The 27,747-nt window shown below is 42.9% G+C and overlaps 1 protein-coding gene across 1 annotated transcript in view; it reads right to left on the bottom strand.

Moving 5' to 3' along the window:
* Positions 1-9,211, bottom strand: part of LOC115108450 (inactive N-acetylated-alpha-linked acidic dipeptidase-like protein 2) — a 284,052-nt gene extending 274,841 nt beyond the window's left edge. The window contains exon 1 of the mRNA XM_029632794.2: positions 9,028-9,211. Within this exon, the coding sequence (XP_029488654.1) occupies positions 9,028-9,070 (43 nt within the window). The 5' untranslated portion in view covers positions 9,071-9,211. The remainder of the gene's footprint in view (positions 1-9,027) is intronic.
* Positions 9,212-27,747: the final 18,536 nt, after the last annotated feature.

Below are 27,747 nucleotides of genomic sequence, written 5' to 3'. Positions count from 1 at the left end.
GTGCAAGATGCTTGAGACTCATGGGCCCATGCCTAAGCCTTAGTGGTGCTTCCAGTCCCATTAGATCACCCAGTACTTAAGAGACCTGAGAAGGAGCAGCAGAGCCACCTGGGCCCTACTGAACCATGTGTATGGCTGGGTTAAAACCAGTGGATTGTGTCCTGCTCTGTATGTAGGCATGGGCTGATAAACATCCATATTGGCATGTTTTTACCTCAAACGATAAAAGATAAGGCACATAACCCTTTGTCATTTTGCTGAAATGCATCATTGTTTTGTATGGGGCCTTACTAGGCTTTCTCCACAGAATGAGGGAGAATGGGGTTAATAAACACTGTCGCAGAAGAGGAGGGGATGGGGTCGGGGTTTCTACATATTTAGAACTGTTGCTTTCAACTATTGTAATTTGATCATAGGAGGTAATCAATTAGTCAACATCTTGTAGTGTCTGCTTAATTAATGAGCCCGAGCATGGGACTTGTTTGCATCATTAAAATCTCAAAGTCGTTGTGCGCCAAGTGTTAAGGGAACGCTGTCATTAGGAAAATATCTGTGCTCAAGTGATAATCAATGCTGTTCACTGTTGGGCCTTTTAATCAATGTAGCTGACTAAATCAGATAGGCCATGTTCTTGTTCTTTCTTTGGGAGCTGTATCTTGTTTCAGTGAAGCTCTCATTTGAGTCTCGTCAGCTAATAAAAGTTTCATAACATGAAAAAATTGTGTTTTGTCTCAACTTATGTTTGCAGTTATTAATTATTTGTAATTAACCAACCAACCCTGTATCACATACACAGTAAGTGACAGAGGAGAACCGAGGTAACTGAACTTGATGAACTGACATGCCCTGAGTTACTGTCACGATTTTCGTCCTCCTCTTCTGAGGAAAAGTAGGAAGGATCGGACCAAGTATTTTTAATTAAAACTGAACACCACACAAAATGAAAACGAAACAGTTCCGTGTGGAAAACACAGACACAGAAAATAATCACCCACAACCAAAATGGGGAAAACAGGCTACCTAAGTATGATTCTCAATCAGAGACAACGATTGACAGCTGCCTCTGATTGAGAACCATACCAGGCCACACACAGAAATACAACATAGAAAAAAATAACATAGACTACCCACCCCAACTCACGCCTCGACCAAACTAACACAAAGACATAAAGGAACTAAGGTCAGAACGTGACAGTACCCCCCCAAAGGTGCGGTGGCGGCTCTGACGCGGGATGTGGACCCCACTCCACCATAGTCTTGGCCCACTTAAGTGGAGCCTTTGGAGCAGCGACCCTCGCCGCCGACCTCGGACAGCGCCGTAGTGAAGGGCAACTCCGGCAGCGCCGGAGTGAAGGGCGGCCCTGGCAGCTCCTGACTGACGGGCGGCTCTGGTAGCTCCTGACTGACGGGCGGCTCTGGCAGCTCCTGACTGATGAGTGGCTCTGGCAGCTCCTGACAGACGGACGGCTCTGGCAGCTCCTGACTGACGGGCGGCTCTGGCAGCTCCTGACAGACGGACGGCTCTGGCAGCTCCTGACAGACGGACGGCTCTGGCAGCTCCTGACAGACGGACGGCACTGGCAGCTCCTGACAGACGGGCGGCTCTGGCAGCTCAGGACAGACGGGTGGCTCTGGCAGCTCAGGACAGACGGGCGGCTCTGGCAACGCTGGACAGGAGGGAGACTCTGGAAGCGCTGGACAGGAGGGAGCACCTGGAGGGAGGAGACGGAGAGACAGCCTGGTGCGTGGAGGAGGCACCGGATGGACCGGACCGTGGAGGTGCACTGGAGGTCTCGAGCACTGAGCCTGCACAACCTGTCCTGGCTGGATACTCCCCATAGCCCTGCAAGTGCGGCGGGGTGGAACAGACCACACTGGGCTGTGCTGGCGAACCGGGGACACCGTGCGTAGGGCTGGTGCCATATAACCCGGCCCGAGGAGACGCACTGGAGACCAGATGTGCTGAGCCGGCTTCATAGCTCCTGGCTCGATGCCCACTCTAGCCCGGCCGATACGAGGACCTGCGATGTAGTGCACCGGGCTATGCCTGCACGGCTAAACACGGTGCCTGCCCGGTCCACCTCTCTCCACGGTAAGCACGGGGGAGTTGGCTCAGGTCTCCTACCTGACTTAGCCACACTCCCTGTGTGCCCCCTCCCAATAAATTGTTGGGGCTGCCTCTCGTCCCTGTTGAGCTGCCGTGCTAACTCCTCATAATGCCGCCGCTCTGCTTTGGCTGCCTCCAGCTCTTCCCAGGGGCGGCGATATTCCCCAGCCTGTGCCCAGGGTCCCTTTTCGTCCAAAATCTCCCATGTCCAGGAGTCAAGAACCCTCTGCTCCTGGTTACCACGCTGCCTGGTCCGGTTGTGGTGGGTGATTATGTCACGATTTTTTGTCCTCCTCTTCTGAGGAGGAGTAGGAATGATCGGACCAATACGCAGCGTTGTAAGTGTTCGTCATATTTTTAATTAAAACTGAAAAGTACACCAAATGAAAACGAAACAGTTCCGTGTGGAAAACACAGACACATAAAATAATCACCCACAACCAAAATGGGGAAAACAGGCTACCTAAGTATGATTCTCAATCAGAGACAACGATCGACAGCTGCCTCTGATTGAGAACCATACCAGGCCACACACAGAAATACAACATAGAAAAAAGAACATAGACTACCCACTCCAACTCACGCCCTGACCAAACTAACACAAATTCATAAAGGAACTAAGGTCAGAACGTGACAGTTACTACAAAGGGACTTATAGGTAATTCATCATGGTTTGTTAATAGGGAGAACAAGTAAAGCAATATCTACATTACCATGTCAAATTCAGTAATCAGTAAAAAAGAACAGGACAAATCCCTCATCTCTACCTAAGTGTATTCTGGCACAACAATCTGCATTCCTTATGGAGGATGAGGACACCTCTTATAAAGCACACAGTGTGTTTCAACAAGAAAATGTAAACGTACACACTTTTTGTGGGAATGTTATTATTTCTATAGTTACTCTGCTACAACAGTTAGTTATGAATGAATGGTACAGTATAAACATGATGACAGGAGCCTGTATGCTTTTGTACTGTACATAAAATGCATTTCCATGGACAAACATTAAGCCTGTTCCTCCTCTAGCAGCAATCCTGATGTGTGAGTGACTGAGTGCCAGTTAAGCCAAAATCCCTGACTCCCTGACCGCAGCTCTGGATGGGGGCTGGCTGTCTCCCTCCACGTGTTCAGCGGCGATCGGCCATGTCATAGCAGGCAGCGCTGACTCTATCGACACACCAATAAATCTGCCTGAGGAGTTCATGAACTGTACTGCAGGAAACCCAGGACAAACCAGGGAGTGGTAGCTACAGCACATTAACAACTGACAGAAATTACACAGAGAAAATGCATGAATAAAGAAGCAGACATCTGTCTACGTCAGCGGTCAATCCTGTGTTCTATATCTTGACTGCGCTGAGAAGTAAGGTCTTAGATCAGTGGCTGTTGTGTTTGAAAAGACTTGGTAGTCTGCCGTGACATTTAAGCGGTGCATCGGTGATGCATGTGACTGTTCCAATGGTTTGACTGAGAGCCACTGTCATGTTTATAGACACTGGGTTAACTGGGACATGCCAGGCCAGTGAGTATTTGTAAATTAAATAAACTAAGGGCTGAATTCAATCTATATCGCAGAAGTATCGCAGAAGATCCAACTGCATTCATGGTAAACGTGAATGCATATGTTGGCTGTTAAGATATGGGGACAAGGTTAGTGTTAGGACATAGACAAACACACTATCCAGAATACACTTCCACACTTCATTCCCCTAGGGGGCAGCAGCAGCCTTGTCTAGGTGTTGAGCCTGGTTGATAAGCACATCAGGTGCTGCCAATTAGCATGATCGCCAGTCAATGTCACAACTGGCAAGCCATGAGGCTGCTGAGTTTGTTTGGTGGCCAATAGGCCTTTCGTTTGTTTTTAAGTCTTTAGTCCGGGCATGCCTTTGGTATTTTTATTTTTTGTATGTTTATTTTCGTCACCATCTGAACACCTAATAATCCGCTTGGACTGGTCTACCAAGAGGTCAAGACGGAGATGACCCTAAACTTGATAAGTTGCTGTCTCCCTGGGCACATTTACATCCAACACGGTTCTCAAACTCTGATTTCTCACATACTGTAAATGCACACATTCATTCAGATTACATACCAGTTAACTAGGCCTAAAACCCCTAGATTAGTGAGTGCCACAATATTAGCAGGCTAGTTATTTTTTTGTAACACACCTCAATCAGAAATGATCTTTACATTTTAATGCCGATCCTCCACGATACTTCTGCGATACAGATTAAATCCAGCCCTAAAGCAGATGAACACCTCTTTGTTAGAGAGAGAAAATTGCTACCCTTAAATCCATTCGCTCTGTGGAGTAGAGAGAAAGCAAGGGAAAATGTACTGACTTCTCAATAAAATACTCTTCTGTTGACCTTTCTTTAGCTGACAAATTGAGAAGGGCCAGATCAGTCTTTGCCCTCACGTTTGAGTGAACACATGACATCAGAATGTGTCTTCGTTTTGATCTTGGAGCTACAGTACATCCACACATCCATAATCAGCCAATGACCAGTCTCATGGAGCATGAAAACAGTTTGCATGCCTTCCCAGGGGTTAGTGTGTACAGATGAGTCAGATTAGGCTTCAATGTGAACATGCTCTAAATTTGAGTAACTAGGCCCGTTGGAAGGACTTGTGAGATTAAACACATTAAACACATCCTGTACAGCTGTATCTGTTTAAATTGACATATTTAAATACTCGCCGCAAAGGGGGATAAAGAAGACATGGACTAAAAGAGGTTTAGCACTTATTTTATGGACCGAGAAGGAAATGACAGGGCCTAACATACACACGCTGTTCAAATATCCATTTGCGTGCCATTCTACGTTTCCAAGCAACATTTCTATTCCTGGTTCAGGCTCCACTACAAAAACTTGACAAATAAATGATAGCCTCTGGATGTTTTTCCTCCTTCAAAGACTGGATTAATGCTTGCAAGGCCGACCCTGGGCATAAGCATCATACAGTGCATTCGGAAAGTATTCAGACCACTTGACTTTTTCCACATTTTGTTATGTTACAGCCTTATTCTAAAATGGATTATGTTGTATTTTTTCCTCATCAATCTACACACAATGCCCACAATGACAGAGCAAAACAACTTTTTTTACATTTATTTTGAAAATGTATAAAACATTCTAAACTGAAATATGACAATTACATAACTATTCAGACCATTTACTCAGCACTTTGTGAAAGCACCTTTGGCAGTGATTACAGCCTCTATGACACAACAAGCTTGGCACACCCATATTTGGGGAGGTTCTCCCATTCTTCTCAGCAGATCCTCTTAAGCTCTGTCAGGTTGGATGGGGAGTGTCGCTGCAAAGCTATTTTCAAGTCTCTCCAGAGATGTTTGATCGGGTTCAAGTCCGGGCTCTGGCTGGGCCACTCAAGGACATTCAGAGACTTGTCCCGAAACCACTCCTACTTTGTCTTGGCTGTGTGCTTAGGGTCGTTGTCCTGTTGGAAGGTGAACCTTCGCCCCCAGTCTGAGGTCCTGAGCATTCTGGAGCAGGTTTTCATCAAGAACCACTCTGTACTTTCCTCCGTTCATCTTTCCCTCAATCCTTACTAGTCTCCCAGTCCCTGCCATTGAAAATAATCCCCACAGCATGTTGCTGCCACAGCCATGCTTCACCAGAGGGATAGTGCCAGGTTTCCTAAAGACGTGACACTTGGCATTCAGGCAAAAGAGTTCAATCTTGGTTTCATGAGACCGGAGAATCTTGTTTCTCATGGTCTGAGAGTCTTTAGGTGCCTTTTGGAAAAGTGGGCTGACATGTGCCTTTTACTGAGGAGTGGGTTCTGTCTGGCCACTCTACCATAAAGGACAGATTGGAGGAGTGCTGCAGAGATGGTTGTCCTTCTGGAAGGTTCTGCCATCTCAACAGAGGAACTCTGGAGCTCTGTCAGAGTGACCATCGGGTTCTTGGTCAGCTCCCTAACCAAGGCCCTTCTTCCCCGATTGCTCAGCTCTAGGAAGAGTCTTGGTGGTTCTAAACTTCTTCTATTTAAGAATGATGGAGGCCACTGTGTTCTTGGGGACCTTCAGTGTTGCAGAAATGTTTTGGTACCCTTCCCTAGATCTGTGCCTCGACACAATCCTGTCTCAGAGCTCTACGGGCAATTCCTTTGACCTCATGGCTTAGTGTTTGGTCTGACATGCACTGTAGACAGGTGTGTGCCTTTCCAAATCATGTCCAATCAATTTAATTTACCGCGGGTGGACTCCAAACAAGTTGTAGAAACGGAAACAAGATGCACCTGAGCTCAGTTTTGAGTCAATAGCAAAGGGTCTGAATATTTCACTTCGTCATTATGGGCTGTTGTATGTAGATTGCTGAAAATAGTTTTTTGATCAATTTTAGAATAAGGCTGTAACGTAACAAAATTTTGAAAAAGTCAAGGGGTCTGAATACTTTCCGAATGCACTGTACGCGGTCACCTAAGGCCCCTGGCCGCTAGGAGGACCCCCAAAAAAATATTCAGTCTGGGTCTCAACTTACTGTTGAGTGTTAGAATAGTAGAAAACAAATTTGGATGTGCATCAAGAGTTTTCCTCTTGTTATGTCAGTCACTGATAGTCACTCAATTATCCCATGTCAACATTTTTAGATTGGTACGAAGTGCCGAGGGGCCCTGACCTGCAGGGGGCCCCAATTGATTTTGTTAGTAACTCTCACTCAGATATCATATTAACATTTTATAAGTCATGGCAAAATGTGCAGAATTCCTGGAAATTAGCTGTAAAATAGTAGAAAATGTGTTAGAAAATTGCAGAATGTTCTCTCTATCCCATAGCAAAATGTGTAGAATTGCAGGAAATTAAATTTTAAACTTTCTGTCAGTAGTGTATGACAAGACCAAATGCAGGTACCAAAGAGGCACGTAGCTCAGAGGTATCAGTTTGCCTTTGTAAGCTAGCGGACGCGCGATGAGGCCTGTCCTTATCAATGTCTGATGATAATAAAGAGCGTTCTCTCTGCTGGGCAGATAACAAAGAGCTTTCCCAAGCCAGCTAAGATACCAGGCTGTAGCGTAGCTGGCCTCCCTGCTCCATTGTTACTGAAAAGACACATCTGATCACATTTCAAAAGAAAAGGTGAACACCAGATAATGTATGATCTCTCTGGAAAGTTGAGAAAAATGCATGCCAAAGGTAAGACTAAACTTCTGACCCAGTGCTCTTTCTAATGCAGAGTGGCAGAGTGTCTGAAATGTATTATTGAGCACGATCTCATTGATATTATGCAAACACAATACCATAGCCAACAACCAGACTACAAAATGGAACATTCTGCCAGGGGAGTACAATAACGTTATACTCTCATTGTAATGTGACCCTAAAACGCGACCTGCATCTCACAAGCAAACACACCACACGTACAACCTAAACTGACATTTAGCTCCCAGCTCCGTGCCTTCATGTGAATTATTATAAGTGGTTTAGTTATGATAGAGGAGAGTAAATTTGCATTCAGAAACTAATCAAGTATCCACCTTTGACCCCAGTGGGCGAGGAGAAGACAGCACAATGTTTTTTTTCAATCTAACAAGTGTAGACAATGTGACCTGGGTCCTAAAAAGAAACCCAGTGAAATGTGCTCTCCACTCTTCTCCCCTCAGCCTCACCACTGACTGTCCACCTAGGAGATTAAGCCAGCTGAATGAATGTGCTACCTGGTTGGAATGCCAACGCTGGGCTGAAGAACAGCTTACTGTACAGGCACCTCCACAGGACGAAATTAGAACAAGACAGGAGCCTCTATCAAAAAAAGAGTCTTAAAATAGACTACAATTCCACACAATTCCAGGGAAGCTTTATTATGCATTCATATAATTAAAACACAGTAGAAAAAGAATGGAAAATATTCAAGACCCACTTTGAAAACAGTGGGTCCTTCATAGACAAGTGGGTCCTTCATATACAAGTTGGCCCATTGACAGGAATACAGAATGTAATGTTTTCTGTAAATAAAACTATGAGTCAAGCATCTTGAACCACTCAGGACATCTCCAATATAAGAGTATATGTAGTGAAAGAAAGAGAAGCTCAGCTAGCAACACAAAGCAAGTGTATGAACACAGAGTGTAACAGATAAGAACAGCAAGAGAGAGGTGAAGCCAAATTCAGACAGGTCTTACTGTTTCTAAAATGGCTTATACTTTATTTCACGGTCCTGTTTCACCTGTTTGCCTGGTATTTGCATTTGCATGGTGAAATCCAGGATTTAATATGTGGTACCAATGGGTACTTTCTCATACTTAGTAACTCGCTGGTACCAAATAGTGTGTAATATTGATTGTTTTAATCAATCCTAAAGAAGCAAAAGAACAGAGTAATTATTAAGTTATTATTGAGTAATTGACAATTCACCATGTAATTCCAAGTAAATACCAGGTAAATAAATAATGGACTATAAAATTTAGCTTAACCACTATATAATTGAATTTTCTCAAATGACTGGGTGTTGGTTGTGAAATTTTTGTCAGTTAAAATGTATAATGGAGTAGCAAACCATATCCCTTGTTGCAGCCAGCCAGCCAGCCAGCAGAAGCACCTGTTTTTTTTACCCTACAGCCAGCTTGTGGGTTGCTTCTCTCCTCCAGCAGAGAGTGCCAGCAAGAGGAGAGACAGAATAACGCTAGCGCTCGTCTTTTTCAAACCTCCTACCTTCCTCATATGAATGTTATTAATCACAAAAAGTATCTCCTCTCTCTTCAGAGAGCCAGCCACCAGTAACAAACATAGAGCATTGCATGCGGCTGGCGGTCTAACAGATCCAGGAAATAGAGGAGCGGCTGTTGCTCCAGAAAACTTCTCCTATTCAGGGAAAGCAGTACACAGACGAGGCGCTGCATTCAGTGGATCGATCAGAATCGTGACACAAACAGTGTGGCAATATAATCATTTACCTTGCAGGGCTGGGTCGCTAGAATATCCATGTGTGTCTCCCATTGTTCATTCCCTGTTTGTGTGAGTCCAGGGACAGGGAAATAGGTTATCTAATAGGCTCCCATGTAACTGCCGTCCTCCCGACTAAGCTGTAACACTAGAAAGGCTTTCTTATGTACAGACATTAGCATAGGTTGCTTCCTGGCTCACCTGTACTAATCTAACCTGTTCTGCTGTTGATTGACATCACTTCCTCCTCATTGCTGTATACTGGACCCACCTGTTATACAGGTATAAGCAGCAAAGCTACTCTATTGTGTTGTGAAGGTATCAGATTTCACTTTCATATATATATATATATATATATATATATATATATATATATAATATATAAAAAGAAAACATTTACTTGTGCGTCATATGTTCATCATGTTTAAACTCTGAGAATATTTTCCCTTCTTAGAAGCAAAGAGATGGGGAATTTATTAAAGGATTTAATGTTTGTAGCAGTCAGTAATACAACCAACATGTTTTCCCCCATGTGAGACACAGGGTGCATTTCAACCTCCTATATGTGAGGGATTTTCACCCACAAGCACAATGGAAAGGATAAAACCGCTAATACAGCTTTGTGCCAGTCTATGGGACTGTCCCACACTAATCCAAACAAAAGTAAATGATTTGTTGACGATCAAAGTATCTTTGAAACAACATCAGCTACAAGTCTATATCGTAATTTGTCAAAGGACAGGTTGATTCATCCATAGAACCTTGAGGGTTTACAAAATACCAAGGTTTTATCTGATTGCCACCCAATTTCAAATACACATAAAGTTCAGTCACTACTTTCTTGTAAAAAAGGAATGTCTGTGTTAGATATGTGTTAGAACAGCGATACCAATGGGAGAGCTTGCCGTTTCTAATTTTACATTATACAATTATACATACAATTATCAACTTCATGAAATTCATGAGGATATGTAAACTGAAACCATTTTCCTATTAGGAACAATGATATTTTGGGGGGATGCCAACAATGGGCAATATTAAAATGTGGAATGACAAAGAAAATAGGCAAATATTACACTATGGTCTATTAGGAAGGAATCCATTGAGAAAGAGCACATAAAGAAACCATTTCAGTAGTGCTAGAGTCTTAGCAGGGGAGATCAAAGCCCACTCCATATGGTGATAATAATTATCATCAAAGCTCTTTGGCTCAATAATTGTCACTTAATATGCATTTAATTATCAACAGATCAATACCCACAGGGTGAAGAGCATTGACTATAGCGGCACAGCCAAAATGGTGGTAACAAATGAAAAAAACTGAGACAAAGTAACATTTTGTTTTCATACTCTGGGCTAACTCTGTGGATCAATGTGAGCACACTCCCAGAGATGGGTGCCACTGTGAGGGCATGTGTTTGAAGGCAATATATCATTGGTGGCTGTTAAAAACCCCTTTATCAATCCAGGAGTCTAGGGCACGCCAATTGTGGTCCATTACACTGGTTGACTTTCCATTTACCACACACAGGCTTTAAATGTTAAACATGCTGAGCAAACATTTAGGTCCAAGATGTTGCTGACTTGAATAAAAGATCAAGGAAATACAAGTAAGCCACAACACAGACATCTATGGACATACTGTATGCTGTGCTGCTTTATCAGATAGACATCAACTGCTGTCTGATAAAATTGAATGAACATAATCCCACAATTCCAACCAAAATGCAATATTCTCAATAATCTCAGCTATTGTAATGGGTATATATCTAAAGTGGGTACATCTACAACTGTAGCTATTGTAGTTTATGTAATACACATGGGACACATATATGCCTTCATGTGTTGGTGCCTCAGATAAGAGGTGCAGGGATTGAACAGGATCTCTAAACACTGTAATGTATGTGGTTCTCTGAGTGGATTCGAAAGCCACAAAAAGGCTTTAAACCCCATGGACAACCTTCAACCAGCTGAGTGAAGGCAAGACCATATGGTAATAGCATCGATAGATCGTTTTCTTGTATGTAATGGGTATAGTTGATTAGACAACAATCAACACACAATGAGAGAGGAATTTCACCTTTACAACTCAACTGTACTATCGGAGACTAGACTGCTTTCTGAATGCAACATGGATTTATTTTGATGTGATGAATGGCCATTCATGGCTGGATTTAACAAGCAAGCCTTGAGATTTGCCTCAGTCCATACAACCTACAGTACATTAATGAGCACGTCATGAATGCAGTCTGCCTCTCTCTTCCCTAATCCATACTTTCATTCATTCTCTCCCCTCTTCCCCTCTCTCACTTTTCTGAGAGCTGAGACTATGGGGCAAAGATGGGTGAAAATGCTATTGTACTTTGACAAGCCCCCAGTGAATTTCTGAACGCTAAATGTGACAAATCTTAAACTCTTATTCTGCCTGAATATGTCTCTACTAGGCAACCAACAGCATAATCTGACAGCTCATTGAGGGCAACCTCATATTTGCAGCTCAGAATCATAATTTAGCATTAACATATCAAAACTGAAAAGCACTGATAATGTAACGGCTGTTGGTGGAAGAAGGTGAGGACCAAGGTGCAGCGTGGTACGTGTTCATCTTTTATTAGTTGAACTGATCACTGAATAGCAAAACAACAAAGAGCACAACCGAAACAGTTCTGTCTGGTGCAGACACAAAAACAGAAAGCAACTACCCACAAAACCCAGGTGGAAAAAGGCTACCAAAGTATGGTTCTCAATCAGAGACAACGATAGACAGCTGCCTCTGATTGAGAACCACACCCGGCCAAACAACAAAGAAATCCAAAACATAGAAAATGAACATAGAATGCCCACCCTAGTCACACCCTGGTCTGACCAAAATAGAGAATAAAAGCCTCTCTATGGCCAGGGCATGACAGATAAATGTAAACATCATTGAATTAAGATCCAACGTTTTGATAAGAAACATTTTTAAACAATTGTTTTTAGACAATGACATCTGCGTGTGAAAGGATAAGCTGTATACTGTCTCAATTCAATTCAATGAAATTTGATATTCTATTATTCATGTCATGTTACGGAAGAGACATCTGCTAAAATAATGTGTCAAATAGTATTGAAGATGGGAATACAGAGGGCTGATCATAGTTTTTGATTTGTCAACGGTATAATAAACAGTCACTAGGTGTATGGAGGAGGGGGCCCAAGGAGCCAAGACTGTTGTCGGGGGGCCTTTGTTCAAATCCCCTGATGGGAGTCTTGAGGGAAGGTAAATGGGGATGTTACTGTGGTCTCTAGTTACTGCCAATGGTTTCTAAGTGACAGGGTCTTGGCACTGGCACACTGGCTGTTTCTTAATGTTGAGATCCACTTGATAACAATGTCCCTCCCCTTCCTCTTTATCTACAAGCCCGCACTGTATTATATGCATTCATTTGAGGAAAATCAATAGTAGCTAACAGCCTGAGACTGAGTTCACTGACAGCACTTGTACTACAGTGAAAGAGGACACACAAGCAAACTCACCAGAGCATGGTAATCACCATTAAGAGCTTACATGAGAAAATAGATGAGCAAGAAGAGAAAATGGAAGGTTTTGTGTTATTTCATTTTTGTTGGATAAAAGTTACAATAGGCTGGCTGTTTCAGCAGTGGCCTGTGTGGCAAGGCAGACAACAGAGCTAGCCAATACTGAGGGAGACAGACATCTAGGCTTAAGTTACAACGAGAAAGACACTCCTTTTGTTAGTTCATTCTAAACAGCTGTTCTTTGTCAAAGTTTCTCTGTTCTGTTCTCCTAAACTGTATTCCAACAGTCTTTATTGGCAATTTTGTCCAAAGCAAAAGAGCCTACTAAACATAAAATAATCAAAGAACTCACCAAGGCGACATCAATAAGGCTCTATAACTCTCTACCACATGACAATATAGTTCATCCTCTCATTCAGCTACAGCTATTCCTAATTACAAGTACACGCTTCACTTTACAAACAGATAATATGCAAATTGACTCAGTAGTTTTCACTAATATGCTTGGCCTGCTATTGAAGGTAGTGTGTAGATCTGTTTGAAATGTTGTATATCCCTATAGTTACGCAATGAGAAGCTTGAGTTGAAAGAGGCAGACACGATAGATCAATGATAAGAAGTTAATTTATAGAATGTTTCCTGATCACAGGTCAGGGGACGATATAGCACATGCCGTGACTACCAACTTATAATGAATTTAACTGAACAGTCCAGTGTGTGGTAGATCTTGACAAGATCTCAGAAAAGTGTGTATGTGCGCCTTAGAGATCATTTCTAACTGATCTGAACCGTTGTTCTATATGACGGTACCTCTGCTTGGTAGGGAAGGAGAAGTTCTTGTTTCATAGACAACAGTGACATTTATTCAGGCCAGCTCATTGATAACAGTGTGACGTGTTGGTGTTTGAAATTGATAGGAAATGCAAAGGAAATGAAAACACAGGATATTTCTAAACAGTCAAACATTCACAGTTTACATTCAAATATGGGCAGTGGGTAACAAACTCAAAGAGATCTTTTTAAGTCCAGTGTGCTTTACACGGCCTTTAGTCTAAATCAACTAAATGTTGGCTACGTGGTGAAAAAGAAACACAAGAGATAAAAGTATACTGATTAGGTTTGCCAATGAACTGCAGACCTGGTATTTGATACACTTATTATAGAGGTGTCAGCACTACAACAAGTATTTGACTAATTTCTGGTGTGTGGCCACTTATTCTGTACTCATTTGCATTGTAAAGAAGCATCCTGCTTTGACAAGAGACGGCTGGTTGGAGCAGGAGATGAAAGTTCCAGACTGGAGTTTCAACACTTGTTAAAAGTTGCACTGGAAAAAGCATACGTTCTCCTCTGCTCTCCTGAACTTCCCCACTGCAGTAGACTATTCCAAGTATTTTTGTCCCAATAATTACCTCAGATAGCAGACTAAGCCGGGTGACTTCATGTTGGAGTGGGTCAGTGCCTTCCAGAAATCTTTTCAGTCTGGGCGGGCACGGGGGTGGGGAGAGGGAGAGAGAGAGCTGCAGATCATCCTTCTAAGTCGTGTGAACGTGAGGCCACAGACTGAAGCAAGCTACAGAATATAATGACTCTATGCTGTATCAGTTGATGGTATTTGAGTCTGAGTCCTGTCACAAGCATCATACCTATAGCTAGCAAGTTGACTGACACACTGCTGGCAGCATGTAGTGTACTGTAACTGTATCACTCTGTGGTGCTCTCCAATTAGGCTGATTATATCTCATGTTCTGATGGCCTACATGAACGCCTCAGAGTGTTTCGCAATATAGAGATAACCCGCATATCCCTTTTCATATTTGCACAGAGGCTAAAATATGTGTCTCAAGATAAGTGTTAACAAGGATAACTACTGCTCTACACACCTTTTCTGTTCATATACTGTCTACAGACACCAGTATATACACTGAGTACACAGGAGGTTGGTGGCACTTTAATTGGGGAGCACGGACTCGTGGTAATGAATGGAGCAGAATCAGGGGAATGATTTCCATGTGTTTGATACTATTCCATGTCCCCCCGACAGAACAGCCACAATTCGTCAGGGCATGGCCTCTACAAGGTGTCGAAAGCGTTCAACTGGGATGCCCTTTGGGTGGTGGACCATTCTTGATACACACTGGGTACTGTTGAACGTGAAAAGCTCAGCAGCGTTGCAATTCTTGACACAAACTGGTGCGCATCGCACCTATTACCATATCCCGTTCAATGGCATTTAATCCTGTTCCTGCACATTCAACCTCTAAATGGCACAATCCATGTCCCAATTGTATCAAAGCTTAAAAATACTTCTTTAACCTGTCTCCTCCCCTTCATCTACATTGATTGAAGTGGTTTTAACAAATTACATCAATAATAAATCATAGCTTTCACCTGGATTCACCTAGTCAGTTTATCTCATGGAAAGATCAGGTGTTCTTAATGTTTTGTATACTCTGTGTATATATTCATATTCCGGACTCTGACATTGCTCATTCTGATATTTCTACATTTCTTTATTTTTATTTTGGATTATGTGCATATTGATTATTACTGCACTGTTAGAGCTAGAAACACAAGCATTTCACTGCACCTGTCGATAACATCTACAAATATGCGCAAGCGACCAATAAACTTTGATTTGATTTGAATTATGCCACGGCTGGTTCCCCTCTATTCCATGGCCGGTTCCCCCTGCTTAAACAGTATATGGCCGTCAGAGAGCCAGGTTTCCATGGGTTCTGTCATACAGAACAGTGGCTGTCTGGCGCCCGCTGAGCAGCCTCACAGCAGCAGGTTTGAGTGTGTTAAAAGCAGCAGCCACTGCATTAATAATGGAGGGCCTGGGTAGACAGGTGAGGGCAGCTGGGGGCTTGTCTGAATGTCATCGCTGGTGAGCTGAAATGTTTGCCTCTGGCATAGTTTCCTGCATAACCCTTGCTAGAGAGATGCAAAACCACTCAGAGGAGGCCACAGGGCAAGAGTCAAGACTCGGATAATTTCTTGTGCTGTCATACATCGGGATTTTTATGCTATTGTAATCCTTTCGGGTAGCCTAAATTCAAATAGTGTAAAAAATATTTATGATAATTTTCGGGATGGAAAAAAGCTTTCAGTGTAAACTTAAATGACTAAAACCAGATAAAAGTATGTAGAGTCAAAAGTTTGGACAGACCGACTCATTCAAGGGTTTTTCTTTATTTTTACTATTTTATACATTGTAGAATAATAGTGAAGACATCAAAACTATGAAATCATATAGTAACCAAAAAAGTGTTAAATAAATCAGTAAAAATAAACAAAAACCCTTGAATCAGCAGGTGTGTCCAAACTTTTGACTGGTAGGTTATATGTATTTTAAGAATATAGTCTTTGAGAACTAACAACAACCAAAATAAAAGCTAAATTTAAAATTGGAAAACTTTGTAGAATTGCCGGAAATTGGCTTAAAAATACAAAATAATTCTAAATTGCCAAGATTGGGACCTAATAATTTGCTCAATAATTTAGCATTTAGCAGTGCAGATGGGCTGACCACACTCATTGCTACACCCCCTTCCATGCCCCCTTCCACGCTTACCACCTAAGACCCTTTTAGATCCAGCCCTGTTCTACAGTAAAACTGTTTACATTTCATGATACAGTTGGTATCTGCATGAATGTGCATCTGAGCACATCCAAGAAGGGAGAATCAAGGTATTTAAAAAAATCTAGAACCTTATGTGGGAGTGAGAAAATAACGTAAAGATATAGTTCCACTGTAGATCAAAGAAGAGAATCCAGCTATAGCCTGGGAATCAAGTTGTCTAGAATACAATGAACACATAGGGCACTTCAATATCTTGAAAAGCAATTAATTCAAACAGTCCCCTGCATCCTCGGTGTACTATTTGCAGCAGCAAATGACAAATATTATTTTTCATCAGATGGTGGCCCTCTCTCCCACCGTCCCTCTCATGGCCGTTCACTCAGGACCCCTGGGGTATAGCATGTTTCTATTTGAGGCAGTGGACCTACTTTTCCTAGTATCAGGGGCCCTGTCTTAGATGCACATTTGAAACGAAGAGAGATTTTTCAGCAGAAATTTAAAGCAGAGCAGGAATTGCCGAAGAGAAATGAGAAAGTCTTCTGGGCCCTATGAGAACAAAGGTCATGGTCATGTTTTGGCATCCAGATACATTCACTGTTGATATCCATTTTGGCATTTATTTTACAAAGGGAACCTTTGATCTCGACTGTGGCTCTTTAGAGATCCGACAATTTAAACATGAATGTGAAGCACTAGAAGAATACACACACACACACACACACACACACACACACACACACACACACACACACACACACACACACACACACACACACACACACACACACACACACACACACACACACACAAATAAAATACAAGTTTGATAAGGGAGGAACTAAGGCAGCAAAAAGAAAAGCATAAATATCAAGTGCTATCGACTCTTTGTAGTTCAGCTTTGACTCTGGCAACAAGGCAAAATGCAGCCTGTCCTGTCACCTCTTAGTCCCGTTTCTCTCAGTCTTCAGCTCACAAATCTCTATTTCACGAACCAAGAGGCCACCTGACATTCTCTGCAGAATCAAACCAATATAAAAAAACTGCAGAATTAATTACTTCTCTGAGACTTGGCTTTATAATGAGTCTCTGAGGGAATTGAGGGATTTAAAGTGAAACGTTATCATGTATTCGATGCAACTGACAGCAATTGTCCTCAGCCATGCTCCTTTAACACCTTCTTCTTCACATGAAAAGCCAAGGATGAAACTGAGAATTGTCTTTAAATCATTATGATTTAAATCATGCCATTGGATCTCTGATATAGAGTGCATTGTGAAATTATTCAGATCCGTTCCCTTTTTCCACATTTTGTTACATTACAGCCTTAAATAAAAATTAAAAATCATTGGCAACCTACATAAAATACCCCATAATGACAAAGTGAAAACAGGTTTATAGAATTTTTTGCCAATTTAAAAAAGAGAAATTACCTTTATTTACATAAGTATTCAGACTCTTCGCTATGAAACCCAAAATTGAGCTCAGGGGCATCCTGTTTCCATTGATCATCCTTGAGATATTTCTACAACTTGATTGGAGTCCATCTGTGATAAATTCAATTGATTGGACATGATTTGGAAAGGCACATACCTGTCTATACAAGGTCCCACAGTTGACAGTGCACGTCAGAGCAAAATCCATGCCATGAGGTCAAAGGAATTGTCCGTAGAGCTTCGAGAATGGATTGGGAAGGGTACCAGAGCAATTCTGCAACATTGAAGGTCGCCAAGAACACAGTGGCCTCCGTCATTCTTAGATGGAAGAAGTTTGGAACCACCAAGACTTTTCCTAGAGCTGGCCGCCTGGCCAAACTGAGCAATCGGGGAGAAGGGTCTAGGTCAGGGAGGTGACCAAGAACACGATGGTCACTCTAATAGAGCTCCAGAGTTCCTCTGTGGAGATGGGAGAACCATCCAGAAGGGCAACCATCTCTACAGCACTCCAGTAATCAGGACTTTATGGCAGAGTGGCCAGATGGAAGCCACTCCTCAGTAAAATGCACATGACAGCCCAATAGGAGTTTGCCAAAAGGCACCTAAAAGACTCTCAGACCATGAGAAACAAGATTCTCTGGTCTGATGATAGCAAGATTGAATTCTTTGGCCTGAATGCCAAGCGTCACATCTGGAGAAAACCTGGCACCATCCCTACGGTGAAGCATGGTGGTGGCAGCATCATGCTGTGGGGATGTTTTTCAGTGGCAGGGACTGAAAGACTCAGGACACAAGACTGGGGTAAAGGTTCACCTTCCAACAGGAAAACTACCCTAATCAAACAGTCAAGAGAATGCAGGAGTGGCTTCGGGACAGGTCTCTGAATGTCCTTGAGTGACCCAGCCAGAGCCCGGACTTGAACCTGATCGAACATCTGTGGAGAGACATGAAAATATCCGTGCAGCAAAATTCCCCATCCAACCTGACAGAGCAGGAGAGAATGGAGAGAAGAGTGGGAGAAAGTCCCCAAATACAGGTGTGCCAAGTTTGTAGCATCATACCCAAGAAGACTCTAGGTTTGCGAGATGCCGGACAAAAGGCCATTTTAACCATCCTACGACTCCTGACATGTCTGCAGACATCCCCCAAAACAAACAGAAAACAACACTCTGAGAATGAGTACACAACTGGTAAATAATCACTTATGGATGTCAGTCAGTCAGGTGGCTAGCTGCCAGCAGAGACTTCTATTGCAGTAACGTTGAAGGGCTCTGGCTAGTATTACTTAGCCAGCGGAAAGGATGAAGTAAGAAGCTCACATTAAACAGAGCCTACCTTAGGCTGGAGGAAAAATAGGCTACTAAGTTTTCATAACAACTTTGCTTGACAGAGAGTAGGCTACTGAGCCAGACAGTGATGTGGCACTCAGTGATGAGGCTGAGGCAGGAATAAACAGAGGAGACAGAGAGAAATAGAGGAAGCAAGCAGAGAGAGAGGTTAGGGCCCCATGTGGGGTCCTCTGAGAAAATCTCTACTAATATTATCAAACAAGTTAGGAACCGCCCCCCTCCAAAAAAAATCAAATATGTTTAAATATAAACATCTCCACATGCCCTATCTTCCCCATAGGCCTACATTAAAACGCAATCAAAAAGCAAACAATATAGTTTATACCGGTTTAAATTGGTGGTTGTTTGTCTTATCTCGATCACCCAATGGACTTTACCCACTATTTTTTTACCACTACATCACTAATTTTAATACAGTATCGTAAGTAAAATTCTAATAATTCATGTGAATGCGATAAGTTAATGTTTATTTTAAATATTTTATTCACACCAAATACAAACATACACATACGAACAACAACTTACAGACGCACACACACAACGACTACATCTAATCTGCCCAGACCTGCATGCTCATACCCCCCTGTCACGACTTCTACCGAAGTCGATGCCTCTCCTTGTTCGGGTGGTGCTCGGCGGTTGACATCACCGGTCTTCTAGCCATCATTGATCTATGTTTAATTTTCCATTGGTTTTGTCTGGTCTTCTTACACACCAGGTTCCAATCCCATTCATTAAGTGTTGTGTATTTAACACTCTGTTTCCCCTCATGTCCTTGTCAGAGATTGTTTATTGTTATGTTCATGTTTTATGGATTGGTGTGTGACGGGTTCTTGTACCCACATTTTTTTTATTATGGACTTTGGTTTTGGAGTTGATGTTTTAATTATTAAAAGACTCCAATTATACCAAGTTTAATTCTCCTGTGCTTGACTTCCCTGCCACCTACATACACGACGTGACAGAATCTCTGACCCTAATATGAAGTCAGCAGGAGAAAATACCCCGGACATGGAGGTGGAAGAATGCGTCCAGGAGCATATGGAGAAGCTATACCATCTGAGCGTCGCCATGGATCACGTTGTCCAGAATATGGACCGCTGAGAGAGACAGGGAGTTCTTCCAGTGCCTCCACCAGCACAACCGGAGTCTATCCTGGGCGCTCCTTTACCACCTGAACCCAGTGGGATTAGTCTATCCATGCCACAGGGGTACGACAGAAGTGCTGCCAACTGCCAGGGTTTCCTCCTCCAATTAAACCTTTCCCTGGCCACGGTCCAATCAGCTCCATCGGACCATGAGAAGGGTTTCGCCGTCGTCTCGTGCCTCACCGGGAAAGCACTGGAGTGGGCCAGCGCCGTGTGTGGAGGGGAAGTTGAGGGAAGGTGAGTTGGCACCATTCTCACCCAGAGCCCTCTGTCGCACATATATTTGTGCCTGTCACTTTTCCTGTTTCTTTTCCTTCCCTCGTTCCCAGCATAAGGCGCTAGTAGATTCAGGCGTGGCTGGGAATTTCATTGATAAAGTGTTAGCTTATAGTTTAGGGACTTCTATTGTTCCCGTGGATGTACCTTTCCCCATTCACGCCTTAGAAAGTCGACTATCAGGGCTTATCAGGGAGACCACCGCTCCTTTGAGTATGGTGACGTGGGGGGGGTTACACGGAAAAGATTAGTCTTTTCCTTATTGACTCCCCTGCGTATCAAGTTGTGCTAGGCCTACCCTGGATAGCTTATCATAACCCCACTATTTCTTGGGCACAGAGGGCTCTCACGGGGTGGTCGCAGGAGTGCTTAAGTAGGTGTTTAGGGGTTTCAGTTGGTGCTACTACGGTGGAAAGTCCAGACCAGGTCTCCACCGTGCGCATTCCCCCAGAATATGCCGATTTGGCTCTCGCCTTCTGTAAAAAGAAGGCGACTCAATTACCACCCCATCGACGGGGGGATTGTGCAAAAGATCAACGGGGCGCACTTCTTCACTAAATTGGATCTCAGGAGTGTGTACAACCTGGTGCGTATCCGAGAGGGAGACGAGTGGAAGACGGCATTTAGTACCACCTCAGGGCATTATGAGTACCTCGTCATGCCGTACGGGTTGATTTTCAGGGACCTGCACGGGGAGGTTGTAGTGGTGTATATCGATGACATTCTGGTATACTCCGCTACACGCGCCAAGCATGTGTCCCCGGTGCGCGAGGTGCTTGGTCGCCTGTTGGAGCATGACCTGTATGTCAAGGCTGAGAAATGCTTGTTCTTTCAAAAGTCTGTCTCCCTCCTAGGGTATCGCATTTCCACGTCAGGAGTGGAGATGGAGAGTGACCGCATTGCAGCCGTGCGTAATTGGCCAACTCCCACCACGGTGAAGGAAGTGGAGCGATTCTTAGGGTTTGCCAACTACTACCGGAGGTTTATCCAGGGTTTTGGTAAGGTGGCTACTCCCATTACCTCACTGCTGAAGGGGGGCTCGGTGCGCTTGCTGTGGTCAGCTGGGGCGGACAGGGCTTTTCAGCACTTGAAGGCTCTGTTTACCTCGGCTCCTGTGTTGGTGCATCCAGATCCCTCTTTGGTCTTCATAGTGGAGGTGGACGCCTCCAAGGCTGGGATAGGAGCTGTGCTCTCTCAGCGCTCGGGTACGCCACCGATACTCCGCCCCTGTGCTTTCTCCTCTAAGAAGCTCAGCCTGGTGGAGCGAAACTATGATGTGGGGGACTGGGAGCTTTTGGCTGTCGTTAAGGCTTTGAAGGTGTTGGAGACATTGGCTTGAGGGGGCTAAACACCCCTTTCTCATCTGGACTGACCACCACAATCTGGAGTACATCCGGGCAGCGAGGAGAATGAATCCTCATCAGGCAAGGTGGGCCATGTTTTTCACCCGTTTTGTGTTTACCCTCTCTTACAGACCAGGTTCCCAGAACGTCAAGGCAGAAGCACTGTCCCGGCTGTATGACACAGAGGAGTGGTCCATGGATCCCACTGCCATACTCCCAGCTTCTTGCTTGGTGGCACCGGTAGTGTGGGAGCTGGATGCGGACATTGAGTGGGTGTCACGTGCAGAGCCCGTTTCCCTCAGTGTCCAGCTGGGCGTCTGTACGTTCCGTCTGTTGTCCGCGAATGGCTGATCCATTGGGCTCACATGTCACCCTCCTCTGGTCATCCTGGGATCGGTCGGACGGTGCGCTGTCTTGGTGGGAGGTACTGGTGGCCCACTTTAGAAAGAGACGTAAGGGTTTATGTTTCCTCCTGCTCAGTGGGCGCCCAGTGCAAGGCTCCTAGACACCTGCCCAGAGGTAAGTTACTACCCTTACGTCTCCACAACGACCGTGATCACACCTGTCGGTGGATTTTATAACCGTTCTTCCACCTTCATAGGGTAACACCACGATCCTGGTCGTTGTGGATCGGAGTCCTGTCGTCTCCTCCCTTTGCCCGGTCTCCCTACAGCCCTACAGACTGCGGAGGCCCTGTTTACACACGTCTTCCGGCACAACGGGGTGCCTGCGGATATAGTGTCTGATCGGGGTCCCCCATTTACGTCAAGGGTCTGGAAGGCATTCATGGAACGTCTGGGGGTCTCGGTCAGCCTTACCACAGGTTTTCACCCCGAAAGTAACAGGCAGGTAGAGAGAGTTAACAAGGATGTGGGTAGGTTTCTGAGGTCTTATTGCCAGGACCGGCTGGGGAGTGGGCGGCGTTTGTGCCCTGGCTCCGCCACTCCACTAACCTTTCTCCATTTCAGTGTGTATTGGGGTATCAGCCGGTTCTGGCTCCATGGCATCCGAGTCAGACAGAGGCTCCTGCGGTGGACGACTGGTTCCAGCTCGGCGGTCGACATCACCGGTCTTCTAGCCATCTGCTGTAGAATTTGTGAATTTTGTCTCTACTGTAGAATTCTTTATACTGGATTAAGTGTACATTTTTGTTAACTGTAATTTCGTTAGTTATGCTCCAACATTCTCTTCATCTTGTGCCATCATCAATTATTTTCAAGTCTTGGTTCCAATAGTTTATATTTTTTTCTAAGAGATTGTCAGTTGAATATTCTCTCTACAAGGTTTTGTCTATCTTACCTATCATATTAACATCCTTTTCTGACTCAAATAAGATCTTCTCAAGGTTGCTCTGATGTCCAAAAGATTTAAAATCTCAATTTTGTGAAATGTAATTGTAACGTCGTTCTTCGTTTGTCGAAAGAGAGGACCGAAATGCAGCGTGGTGGTTACTCATGTCTTTAATGAAGAAATTACGATACATGAAAATAACTATATGAATACAAAACAACAAACGGAACGTGAAACTTATTACAGCCTATCTGGTGAACACTACACTGAGACAGGAACAATCACCCACGAAATACACAGTGAACCCAGCCAAGCCTATACAACACCCCTACTCAGCCGCGATCCCAAATACTACAAACCCCAATACGAACCACAACATATAAACCCATGTCACACCCTGGCCTGACCAAACATATAACAAAAACACAATACAATGACCAAGGCGTGACAGTAATGGTTTAAATTGCATGTATTTGAAAATATTTACATTGGTGAGTCAAAAATTGCTATTTAATTTACGAAGTCATTTATGGTTTCTATGCCTTCAGTTTTCCATGTGTACCAATTTATCTGTAAATTCTGAAAAGCTACCAAAGGATTGTTCCATAGGGTTGTGTTTTTAGGGAGTGATATTGGGTCTTGTAGATGACGCTTCATTTTCTTCCATATTGTTATAGTGTTCTAACTATGAAGTTGTTCATGTTCTTAGCTTCATCCTCTGAAAATAGACAGGTAGAAAGATTCTGGGGATGAGCATGTGCATCTTCAATATGTACCCATTGTTCCTCTTCAGTGTATTTAACTATATGTTGCAAGTAAAAGCATTGGGTAGCGAGTCGGAAGGTTAAACTCAGAGTGAGGAAGATGTAAAATTTTCCTTTTTATCATATACATTTTATTTTCCCAAAAAACAGTATACTTATATATCTGTTGTTTGTTGTCACTTTGAAAGCATCCAAAATATTTCATATTTTTTGTGGTCTACTTATTAACCTCTCTAGGGTAGGGGGCAGCATTCTGAATTTTGGATGAAAAGCATGCCCAAATTAAACAGCCTGCTACTCGGGCCCAGAAGATATGATATGCATTTAACTGGTAGATTTGGATAGAAAACACTCTGAAGTTTCCAAAACTGTTAAAATAGTGTCTGTGAGTATAACAGACCAGATTTAGAAGACGAAAACCTGAGAAAAATCCATTCAGGAAGTCGTTTTTTTTGTTGGTTTTGTAGTTTTCTATTCAATGCCATTACAGTATCCATTGACTTAGGATTCCATTTGTAGTTCCTATGCCTTCCACTTTAGAAATCGTTTCAGGCTTGTATTCTTATAAATGAGGGAGTAAGACCAGTCTGAACGAGTGGACCCTAACGTGACGCAGAGTTTTTTCAGGCACATGTGCATTTCTTGTTTACCTTTTATATTGACGATGTTATTGTCCGGTTGAAATATTATAGATCATTTAGGCTAAAAAACAATCTGAGGATTGAATAGAAACATCGTTTGACATGTTTCTATGAACTTTACGGATACAATTTGGATTTTTTGTCTGAATGTTTTGACTGAGTTTGAGCCTGTGGATTACTGAAGAAAACGCGCTAACAAAACTGAGGTTTTTGGATATAAAGAGACTCCATCGAACAAAAGGAACATTTATTGAGTAAATTAATGTCTTCTGATTGCCACCATATTGTCACGTTCTGACCTTAGTTCTTTTGTTATGTCTTTGTTTTAGTATGGTCAGGGCGTGAGTTGGGTGTGTTGTCTATGTTAGTTTTTCTATGATTTGCTATTTCTGTGTTTGGCCTGGTATGGTTCTCAATCAGAGGCAGCTGTCAATCGTTGTCCCTGATTGAAAACCATATTTACAGTATATCACAAAAGTGAGTACACCCCTCACATTTTTGTAAATATTTGAGTATATCTTTTCATGTGACAACACTGAAGAAATGACACTTTGCTACAATGTAAAGTAGTGAGTGTACAGCTTGTATAACAGTGTAAATTTGCTGTCTCCTTAAAATAACTCAACACAAAGCCATTCATGTCTAAACCGCTGGCAACAAAAGTGAGTACACCCCTAAGTGAAAATGTCCAAATTGGGACCAAAGTGTCAATATTTTGTGTGGCCACCATCATTTTCCAGCACTGCCTTAACCCTCTTGGGCATGGAGTTCACCAGAGCTTCACCGGTTGCCACTGGAGTCCTCTTCCACTCCTCCATGACGACGTCACAGAGCTGGTGGATGTTAGAGACCTTGCACTCCTCCACCCTCCATTTGAGGATGCCCCACAGATGCTCAATAGGGTTTAGGTCTGGAGACATGCTTGGCGAGTCCATCACCTTTATCCTCAGCTTCTTTAGCAAGACAGTGGTCGTCATGGAGGTGTGTTTTGGGGTCATTATCATGTTGGAATACTGCCCTGCGGCCCAGTCTCCAAAGGGAGGGGGATCATGCTCTGCTTCAGTATGTCACCGTACATGTTGGCATTCATGGTTCCCTCAATGAACTGTAGCTCCCCAGTGCCGGCAGCACTCATGCAGCCCCAGACCATGACACTCCCACCACTATGCTTGACTGTAGGCAAGACACACTTGTCTTTGTACTCCTCACCTGGTTGCCGCCACACACGCTTGACACCATCTGAACCAAATACAGTGGGGCAAAAAAGTATTTAGTCAGCCACCAATTGTGCAAGTTCTCCAACTTAAAAAGATGACAGAGGCCTGTAATTTTCATCATAGGTACACTTCAACTATGACAGACAAAATTAGAAAAAAAAATCCAGAAAATCACAGTAGGATTTTTTATGAATTTATTTGCAAAATATGGTCAAAAATAAGTATTTGGTCACCTACAAACAAGCAAGATTTCTGGCTCTCACAGACCTGTAACTTCTTCTTTAAGAGGCTCCTCTGTCCTCCACTCATTACCTGTATTAATGGCACCTGTTTGAACTTGTTATCAGTATAAAAGACACCTGTCCACAACCTCAAACAGTCACACTCCAAACTCCACTATGGCCAAGACCAAAGAGCTGTCAAAGGACACCAGAAACATATACTCAAATATTTACAAAAATGTCAGGGGTGTACTCACTTTCGTGATATACTGTAGATAGCCTGTTTTCTATTGTGTTTCGTGGGTGATTGTTTTCTGTTGTGTGTCTGCACTATCCAGAACTGTTTTCGGAAGTTTCTCTTTGTTATTTTTGTTATTTCCGTGTTCATTTTAATAAATTTGGACACATACCACGCTGCACCTTGGTCCTCACCTTCTCATTCATACGACGACCGTTACACATATGAAGATCATCAAAGGGATTCATTTGATCTCTATTTCTGAGTTTTGTAATACTTCTGTTTGGCTGGTTATTGTTTGTAATAATTTGTCAACTGGGCTATGTTCTGGGCTAGGTATGCCTTCGCCGAAAAGCATTTATAAATATGACACTGTGGTTGGTTTAACAAGAAGTTAATCTTTAAACCTATGTGAAATATGTTTTGTTTTCTGAATTTTTATAACGAGCATTTCTGTAATTGAATTTGGCGCTTTGCAACCTCACTGGATGTTGGCCAGATGGGATGCTAGCGTCCCACATACCCTAGAGAGGTTAAAGGATTGCTGTAGATCATGAGTTATTCTTTGTCTTTTTCCGATTGCCATTATTTCGTTTTTTCCACGTCAATTTTATATCCTGAGATTTTTGAATTTTCTGAAAAAATGTATTGTTGCAAAGGGGGTATTGAGTTTTCAGTATTGGTCAGGTATATCAGGAAATTATCTACCAATAAGTTTAGTTTATATTCATGTTTACCAATACTGGTTGGTACCTGTTACGTTTGGGTCCTGTCTAATTATTTCTGCATGCGGTTCAATTGCCAGTTCAAACAGGAGGTGGGAGACTGAAACATGTTCTTGCATTTGTTTGTAAGTGTCTATTTTTAATAAACTCTGTTTGATTGATATGTATCAAGTCTGGTATAATTTGCTTATAATCTGAGTTATTATTTTGTTGTCACAATTTAAGTTGTTTTTATTGCATAGAAATAAATCAAAAATCCCTTCCAGACGTCAACCTAAACTCAAGCCCTGGTTTCAGCCCTGCCTGTGTTTTATATACACTGAGTATACCAAACATTAAGAACACCTGCTCTTTCCATGACATAGGCTGACCAGGAGAATCCAGGTGAAAACTATGATCCCTTATTGATGTTAAATCCAAAGGGGGACACAAGTAAAAGAAGGATTTTTAAGCCTTGACAATTGAGACATGGATTGTGTATGTGTGCCATTCAGAGGGTGAATGAGCATTACACAAAGTAAGGTGCCCTTGAATGGGGTATGGTAGAAGCTACCAGGATCACCTGGCACCGGGTGGTGCAACTCAATATTAGGAGGGTGTTCCTAATTTTTGGTATAATCCATGTATATTTCCGCACTAGGAGATTGGAGTAATATTGTGAAATTTTGAAAATTCTGATAATGTCCTTTTAGTGTAAGAGCTGTTTGAAAAGATTGCCTAAAAGTTCAGCCTGATTTGGTGGGATGGAGTTTTGGCCTGCCTGGTGACATCAGCAATAAGAGAGTTCCCAGACAGTCCTCAGACCAATAAGAGAGTTCCCAGACAGTCCTAGCTAAATTCTTGCTTGAGAAATTAGTCTTTGTTAAGAAGCAATTTTGGCATATTTTGTACAATTTTAATTGAAAACAATCACAGTAAGGTACTTAATTGTATATCACTTGCTAATTTCCAGTCCCTAGATAACAAGGTTGACTAAATCAG

The sequence above is a fragment of the Oncorhynchus nerka genome, linkage group LG24 (assembly GCF_034236695.1).
Source record: "Oncorhynchus nerka isolate Pitt River linkage group LG24, Oner_Uvic_2.0, whole genome shotgun sequence".
Classification (NCBI taxonomy): domain Eukaryota; kingdom Metazoa; phylum Chordata; class Actinopteri; order Salmoniformes; family Salmonidae; genus Oncorhynchus; species Oncorhynchus nerka.
Note: the sequence above shows the minus strand (reverse complement) of the source record. Positions and strands in the feature narration are given on the sequence as shown.